Source organism: Hemiscyllium ocellatum, chromosome 50, assembly GCF_020745735.1.
Source record: "Hemiscyllium ocellatum isolate sHemOce1 chromosome 50, sHemOce1.pat.X.cur, whole genome shotgun sequence".
Classification (NCBI taxonomy): domain Eukaryota; kingdom Metazoa; phylum Chordata; class Chondrichthyes; order Orectolobiformes; family Hemiscylliidae; genus Hemiscyllium; species Hemiscyllium ocellatum.
Window position 1 is genome coordinate 1,325,999 of NC_083450.1, and position 8,755 is coordinate 1,334,753.

The 8,755-nt window shown below is 58.1% G+C and overlaps 1 protein-coding gene across 2 annotated transcripts; it reads left to right on the forward strand.

Annotated features, from left to right (window-relative positions):
• The first annotated feature begins 382 nt into the window (after nucleotides 1-382).
• On the forward strand, nucleotides 383-8,010 carry sf3b4 (splicing factor 3b, subunit 4). 2 transcript variants are annotated; one of them, XM_060820578.1, is made up of 6 exons: nucleotides 383-467; nucleotides 3,421-3,549; nucleotides 3,868-4,410; nucleotides 5,701-5,892; nucleotides 5,994-6,260; nucleotides 7,325-8,010. In XM_060820578.1, exons 1-6 carry the CDS (start codon nucleotides 434-436, stop codon nucleotides 7,501-7,503), a joined length of 1,344 nt encoding a protein of 447 aa, XP_060676561.1. In that variant the 5' UTR covers nucleotides 383-433; the 3' UTR covers nucleotides 7,504-8,010. The 2 variants fall into 2 exon arrangements, with proteins under 2 accessions (XP_060676561.1, XP_060676562.1); XM_060820579.1 differs by having other exon boundaries at nucleotides 5,994-6,161.
• The last annotated feature ends 745 nt before the right edge of the window (nucleotides 8,011-8,755 follow it).

Genomic DNA, 8,755 nt, shown 5'->3' on the forward strand with positions numbered 1-8,755 from the left:
CAGGAGAAGGGGGCGCTGTGTGCCGGTCCTCCAGGAGAAGGGGGCGCTGTGTGCCGGTCCTCCAGGAGAAGGGGGCGCTGTGTGCCGGTCCTCCAGGAGAAGGGGGCGCTGTGTGCCGGTCCTCCAGGAGAAAAGGGACGCTGTGATCGGTCCTCCAGGACAGACGGGGTCGCTGTGATCGGTCCTCCAGGACAGAGGGGGCGCTGTGATCGGTCCTCCAGGACAGAGGGGGCGCTGTGATCGGTCCTCCAGGACAGAGGGGGCGCTGTGATCGGTCCTCCAGGACAGAGGGGGCGCTGTGATCGGTCCTCCAGGACAGACGGGGTCGCTGTGATTGGTCCTCCAGGAGAGGGGGCGCTGTGATCCCGTGTCGGCGGTTGGGCCCATCTTGATTTCCGGTGCCCGTTAGTCTCGGGGACGGGGTTTCGGCGGAATGGCGGCCGGACCGATCAGTGAGAGGAACCAGGGTAAGGCCCCCCACCCCCACACCCACACCCCCCCCCGCCCCCGGGGGGAGGGACACTCACACCCGGGTATAAGGGGGGGGGGAGGGGAGGGTTGTCGTTTGCGGTCCGTGTGGGGGGAAAGGTGAGGCTCCACACACACCCCCCCACCCCCCCCACACCCCCCCACCCCCCACACACACACCCACACACACACACCCCCCCACCCCCCCCCACACACCCCCACCCCCTCACACACACACCCCCACCCCCCCACACACACCCACACACACACACCCCCACCCCCCACACACCCCCACCACCCACACACACACCCACACACACACACCCCCACCCCCCACACACCCCCACCACCCACACACACACCCACACACACACACACCCACCCCCCACACACCCCCACCACCCCCACACACACCCACACACACACACCCCCACCCCCCACACACCCCCACCACCCACACACACACCCACACACACACACCCCCACCCCCCACACACACCCCCACCCCCCCCCCCACACACCCCCCCACCCCCCATACACACCCCCACCCCCCCCACACACCCCCACCCCCCATACACACCCCCACCCCCCCACACACACCCACACACACACCCCCCCACCCCCCCACACACCCCCACCACCCACACACACACCCACACACACACACCCCCACCCCCCACACACACCCCCACCCCCCATACACACCCCCACCCCCCCACACACACACCCACACACACACACACACCCACCCCCCACACACACCCCCACACACACACACCCCCACCCCCCCACACACACCCCCACCCCCCCCACACACACACCCCCACCCCCCCACACACACACCCCCACCCCCCACACACACCCCCACCCCCCCCCACACACACCCCCCCCCCCCCCCACACACACACACACCCCCACCCCCCACACACACCCCCACACACACACACCCCCACCCCCCACACACACCCCCACCCCCCACACACACCCCCACCCCCCACACACACCCCCACCCCCACCCCCACCCCCCCCACACACACCCCCACCCCCCACACACACCCCCACACACACACCCCCACCCCCCCACACACACCCACACACACACACCCCCACCCCCCACACACACACCCCCACACACACACCCCCACCCCCCCACACACACACCCCCACCCCCCCACACACACACCCCACCCCCCACACACACACCCCCACCCCCCACACACACACCCCCACCCCCCACACACACCCCCACCCCCCACACACACACCCCCACCCCCCACACACACACCCCCACCCCCCACACACACCCCCCACCCCCCACACACACACCCCCCACCCCCCCACACACACACCCCCACCCCCCCACACACACACACCCACACACACACCCCCACACACACACCCCCACCCCCCACACCCCCCCACCCCCCACACACCCCCCCCACCCCCCCCACCCCCCCACACACCCCCCCCACACCCCCCCCCCACACCCCCCCCCCCCCACACACACACCCCACACACCCTCCCCACTGTCTCTCTGTCCAAGTGGATCATGTCAGGCCCCCCCCCCCCCGCCCACTCCCCTGGCCCTGGCTGTAAGTTGGTCTTGTACAACCTCATTCCCTCCTGGTTTTTCTCGATGTGCCCTCGCTCCTCCACCTCCATCTCCATGAGCCAGACCCTCCCACACACCGGCTCTCTCTGCACGCTGAGCTATCTGTCCCTCGTCAGTAACAGGTTCTCCCCAGTTGTTGGAAGTGATGGTTAATTGGGGTCTGTCACTGCTTGGATTCCCTTTGCATCTTTTATTAAATAGTGAACAGAGAAATGTAAGCTTCCAGCCTGAGGGAGATCGCGATAGAGAATGATAGAACCTTTGTAGATGATCGCAAATATAAAACTGTTGAAGGATGAACCAAATGAACCAATGAGAGTGATCATTTGCTTCAGTCTAAACAGAGATAAAGCTGCACTTTTTAAATATGGAATAACTCTGGTGGTGTCAAGTACAGGTACACAGTACAGATGGCACTCCCAGTCAGAGAAAATAACCTAAACTCCAGTCAATACAGTCCATAACCTATCCCGACTCTCCCCATCCCAGGGATCAGTCTGGGAAACATTCACTGCACTCCCTCCATCACAAGAACATCCTTCCTCAGACCCAGACTGCACATGGTACTCCAGATGGGGTCTCAGCAAGGCCCCGTACCTACACTGAAGGCCAACACACCATTTACCACCTTCACTGCCTGGTGCAGTTCCTGTGAACGTACAGTGACTGGTGCACGCGGACGTCCAGGTCTCACTGCACCTCCCCCTTTTCCAATCTGTTCCCATCCACTATGTCTGTAGATGGGAAGTTCATGTTAAACCAGTTGCCAGATGCTTGTCTAACCTCTGCAGTGATCGAGTCTCCCTGCTGGGGTACACCTGATTAGTGTTCAATCATTTCCTACTGTTTCATTCAACCCATTGCCTTTTTACTTGAGTATGCAAACTCCTCCTCTTACTCTCTCACTCTCTCTCTCTCTCTCTCACACTCTCACTTACTGTCTCTCTCTCTCTTACTGTCTCTGTCTCTCACTCTCACTTACTGTCTCTCTCTCTCTCTCTCCACACACTCTCACTTACTGTCTCTCTTTCTCTCTCACTCTCACTTACTGTCTCTCTCTCTCTCTCTCACTCTCACTTACTGTTTCTCTCTCTCTCTCTCACTCTCACTGTCTCTGTCTCTCACTCTCACTTACTGTCTCACTCTCTCACTCTCACTGTCTCTCGTCTCTCACTCTCACTCACTGTCTCTCTCTCTCTCTCTCTCACACTCACTCTCTCTCACTCTCTCTCTCTTTCTCATTTCTCGGTGTATCCACAGGAAGACATGAACTAGGATATAGAGTGACCACAGTGAAAGCAGTTGAATGAGGTGTTTCCTTTGAACATTTTGTCTCCTAGATGCGACAGTATATGTGGGTGGTCTGGATGAAAAGGTGAACGAGCCGTTGCTGTGGGAGCTCTTCCTGCAAGCTGGGCCGGTGGTTAACACCCATATGCCGAAGGACAGAGTGACTGGGCAGCATCAAGGTGAGAACATGGGCGTGGCTGGATGTAAACGCAGCTCACTGTCGATGGAGCATTCATCCCTCCAATAGTTCACTGTTAATGAATAGAGCCTGAGATGACAGGGAGCTTACAGCTTCCTGCACCGGGCGGTGCTGGCATCCTCTGTAGGCAGCTGCTGTGTTGTTCTCCTGCTCTGCGGGCTGACCTCCTGCTGGGCACCGTGCCACACTGGGCAGTGGGCAGGGATCTCCGGCTCTGTCTCTGACCGATGTCCCTCCTGCTTGGTACACTGTTGCCCACTCTCTGCCTGATGTTGGTTTTTTATTCTCTCTGTTCCAGGATATGGCTTTGTGGAATTCCTGAGTGAGGAGGATGCAGACTACGCCATCAAGATCATGAATATGATCAAACTGTACGGAAAGCCAATCAGGGTCAACAAGGCCTCAGCTCACAACAAGAATCTAGATGTTGGTGCCAACATATTCATAGGCAACCTGGACCCGGAGATCGATGAGAAACTCCTGTACGATACTTTCAGTGCTTTTGGGGTGATCTTGCAGACACCCAAGATTATGCGGGACCCTGACACTGGCAATTCCAAAGGCTACGCCTTCATCAATTTTGCCAGTTTTGATGCCTCTGACGCTGCCATCGAGGCGATGAACGGGCAGTACCTGTGTAACCGGCCGATCACCGTCTCCTACGCCTTTAAGAAGGATTCCAAGGGCGAGAGGCATGGCTCCGCAGCTGAACGCTTGCTGGCTGCACAGAACCCTCTGTCACAGGCCGACCGGCCTCACCAGCTGTTTGCTGATGCTCCTCCTCCTCAGGCCTCTCAGGGTAATGTTGTATCCAGCTTGGCAGCAGGAGTGCCTCCCCCAGGTAAGCATTCTTCCCTCTCCCCATTCCGACTGACTGCAGCCATCAGCTCAGAGGGAGGTTCGGGGTCATGTGCTGCTCTCTGGGTCACGTGAAGACCGGGCTGTTGGGATAACATAGAACAATACAGCGCAGAACAGGCCCTTCGGTCCTCAGTGTGAACTCTTCTCAGCTCATCCCCCTATACTATCCCATCATCATCCATGTGCTTATCTAAGGATTGTTTAAATCTCCCTGATGTGGCTGAGTTGACTACATTAGCAGGTAGGGATTCCATGCCCTTCCCACACTCTGCGTAAGGAACCAGCCTCTGATATCTGTCTTAAATTTATCACCCCTCAGTTTGTAGCTATGCCCCCTCATACACACTGACATCATCATCCTAGGAAAAAATCTTTCACTGCCTACCCTATCTAATCCTCTGATCATCTTGTATGTCTCTATCAAATCCCCTCTTAGCTGCTGCCTTTCCACTGAGAACAGACCCAAGTCTCTCAGCTTTTCCTCCTAAGATCTTCCCTCCAGACCAGGCAACATCCTGGTAAATCTCCTCTGCACCTTTTCCAATACTTCCACATCCTTCCTGTAAATGGGGCGATCAGAACTGAACACAATATTCCAAGTGTGGCCGCACCAGCGTTTTGTATAGCTACAGCATAATATTGTGGTTCTGGAACTCAATCCCTCTACCAATGAAACCTAACACACCGTATGCCTTCTTAACAGCACTATCCACCTGGGTGGCAACTTTCAGGGATCTATGTACATGGACTCCAAGATCCCTCTGCACATCCACACGACCAAGAATCTTTCCACTGACCCAGTACTCTGCCTTCCTGTTATTCTTCCCAAAGTGCATCACCTCACATTTCGCTGCATTGAACTCCATTTGCCACCTTTCAGCCCAATTCTGCAGCTTATCCAAGTCCCCCTGCAACCTGTAACATTCTTCCACACTGTCCACCTCTCCACCAATTAGACCCTAGATGGGAAGAGAATGGATTCAGTGGGGAAGGTTTTCGGAATAGCAGCCTGTGGGTCTTAGGATGCACGAGGTGCAGCTCCCTATCTCTGAGGGAGGGAGGGGGAGGGGATGGGCTTGGTCTGCACTATCAGCAGCTCCCTGGCACAGGACAGAGGGCTGTGGTTTAATGGAGACTATGCTGACTGCTGCTCCTGAACACTTGGGGGGTGGGGGGGGTGTTCTTTGGTGTTGTGATCAGTGACGGCTTTCTTATCTCCCCCCCTCACCCCCCTCCCCATATCTTGTTTCCCCCATGCCCTCTCTGACAGGTATGCCACACCCAGGATCATTCCCGCCTCCAGTGCCTCCACCAGGGGCAATCCCACCAGGGATGCCCCCGGCAATGCCACCTCCAATGCCACCCAGCACATCCGCGCCGGGACCACCAGCGTCTGGCCCACCTGGGACAACGCCGCACCACGTGGGCCCTCCGTTCCCTCCGGGAGGTATGCCCCACCACGGTGAGTGTTGCACCCTGACAGCGTTCCTGCTGAGACTGTGGCCAGTGGTGATGCTGAAATAACCTGTGTCTGTCTGTCTGTCTGTCACTCTCTCTGTCCAGGAATGCACCCAATGCAGGTGCCACACCATGGACCACACAGTATGGCTCCCCTGTCTGGGGGGCCAGCACAGAACGCTCCTCACCGACCTCCCCCTCCTGGAATGCAGCATCACAACCCTCCTCCCATGGTGATGCCCCCTCGCGGACCCCCATTTGGACATCACATGGGTAAGGAGGGGCTCTGTGTGGGATCGACAGTCTGGGGAAATATTCCGACGGTGATGTGGCAGAACAAGTTGAGGAAGATGCTAAAGTTCTCAGGCTCAGGTAGTTATTTCGGCAGGAGCGGAACACAACAGCGAGTAACTGACAGTGAATCCCTCAGAAACCACTGGTCAAACCTGCTCACTTACAGCACAGCAGCTTCCCCCGTTTGGCAGACCCATCTTAGACAAGAAGCCTTGAAGCGGGAGGTGTAACAGACAGGCCCCAGGGCAAGGTGACTTCACTCTGGGTGGAGAGACTGGAGTCAGAGAGACCGTTCCTGTTGGAGCAGGGGGGTCTCACACCAGATTGGGTTGAGATGATCAAAATTGTGAAGGAGTAAATGGGACCAGCTGTCTGGTCAGGAGGGTCCGATTCTAACCTGCAGCACGGCATCAGAACCTCCCAGGGAAAGGGTGAGCAGAGAGAGAATCCTCATTCTCTGTGGGACCAGAGACCAGAGGAGAGGGTGTGGCACTAGGGCTCTGTGTGGAACCAGAGAGGGGGTTTCTCTGTGTGTGTGTGTGGGGGGGGGGCGGGGGTGCTGATTGGGGACGGGGTGGGGATCTGTGTGTGTGTTTGTCTGTGGGGGGGGAGCTGAATGGGGGCGGGGTGTGTGTGTGGTGTGTGTGGGGGAGGGCTGGGGGATGTGTGTGTGCGCGCGTGTGTGTGTGGGGGATGTGTGTGTGCGCGCACACGCGTGTGTGTGTGTGCGCGCACACGCGTGTGTGTGTGTGCGCGCACACGCGTGTGTGTGTGTGTGTGCTGAGTAGGGGGAGGGCTGGGGGATGTGTGAGAGTGTGGGGGGGATGTGTGTGTGTGTGTGTGTGTGTGTGTGTGTGTGTGTGCTGAGTGGGGGGAGGGCTGTCCCAGTGTGGAATGCAGCGGGGGTTTCTCTGTCCAGGGTGGGTGTGATGACCGTCCCTTGGTCAGGGTAGGCCTCAGCCTTCCTGTGTTAGTTCGATGGCAGCTGTGAGTGTGACCATTAGCTGGAGGTAACGACTGTGGAACTGAGGGATTCAGCGGGACTCTGAGCGGACTTTCCCAAAGAGGGGCACAGCGGTGTTCTCGGTTTCCTCTCTTCTATTTAATCTCCTTTTCTCTCTCTCTCTCTCTCCCACCTGTAGGACCACCCCCACATGGAATGCGTGGGCCCCCACCTCCAATGCCCCCGCCCGGGTTCAATGGCCCACCACGTCCTCCACATTTTGGATTTGCGCGCGGCCCGCTCATGCCCCCACGCGGTGGGACCCGGCTCCCACTGCCCCCGCGAGGATTACCGCGAGGACCCCTCCAGCCTCAGTAAGGGTGACCACTGCCTGCCCGAGGGAGCCCCGGCAGCTCCTCCCGGAGCTGTCTTTGTCAGTAAAGACACTGTCTGGATCAGGATGCTGTTGTAGCTGCTACAAACCGGATCACATCAATGGCTTCCCGTGCTCCGCGGCTTCACACACAGCCCGCGCGGTGGGTCACTGTGGGGGGAGGGTTGTGTCACTCTAACCAGGTAACAGGGTAGTCGCTCTCTCTGTCCCTCTGGGCTGTGAGGGCTGTTAGCTGGTTAGTGGAGACTGGTCCTGAGTTGCTGTACGTCTGTTCCCTCTGGGACTGAAGATTTCATGATTTAGTCTCTGCCCACCCTACGGGCTGCGTGTAAATCCGAGGATTAACATTCCTGGCTTCCCTGATCCACCCCGATCTCTCCGAGAGAGGGGTCATGCTATTGCTGTTACAGTGACGGGTGATGGTAGAGGTCAGCCCAGCCTCAGGGAGGGGGTTAAGAGGTTAGCTCTGGGTCTGGGGGGTGGTTAGAGGTCAGGGCCAGGCTGGGGGAGGCGGGGGAATTAGGGGTCTGCCCGGGCTAGGGGGAGGGTGTTAGGGGTCAGGCCCAGGAGAAGGTGGGGGCAAAGGTCAGCACTGGGAGGGGAGGGTGAGGTTAGGGGTCAGGCCCTGCCTGGGGGAGGGGGAGGTTAGGGGTCAGGCTCTGGCTGGGGGAGGTTAGGGGTCGGGCCCTGCCTGGGGGAGGGGGAGGGGGAGGTTAGGGGTCGGGCCCTGCCTGGGGGAGGGGGAGGTTAGGGGTCAGGCCCTGCCTGGGGGAGGGGGAGGGGGAGGTTAGGGGTCAGGCCCAGCCCAGGGGAGGGGGAGTGGTTTAGGGGTCAGTGGTCAGGGTGTGGAGAGGTAGGGGAGTTAATTTAGTGTCCGGTTATAATTGACACCATTCTCAAAAGCAGGCTCAGCTCCTTCTGTTCCATGTAGTTTTTTCCATGAGATGTGATACATTTATAATAAAACTTGTTTGTGATTTTTTTGTTGTTTTCCTACAATCATTCCGTCAGCCCTGGTTCGAGGAAGCGGTACTCACAGACACCAGGAACGTAACGATAGGATCTGTGTCATACAACAGAGCAGTACTCGATCCGAGGGTCCGAAATCCCGTGGGCAGCACGGTGACTCAGTGGTTAGCACCAGGGTCCCGGGTTCAATTCCAGCCTCAGGCAACTGTCCGTGTGGAGTTTGCACATTCTCCCTGTGTCTCTGTCAGTACAGAGGGAGTGATAGAG

Coding starts and splice junctions, on each gene's coding strand:
- sf3b4 (XM_060820578.1), top strand. CDS start 434: ATGGCGGCCGGACCGATCAGTGAGAGGAACCAGG. Junction 468..3,420: donor GATCAGTGAGAGGAACCAGG/GTAAGGCCCCCC, acceptor TTTGTCTCCTAG/ATGCGACAGTATATGTGGGT. Junction 3,550..3,867: donor AGTGACTGGGCAGCATCAAG/GTGAGAACATGG, acceptor TCTCTGTTCCAG/GATATGGCTTTGTGGAATTC.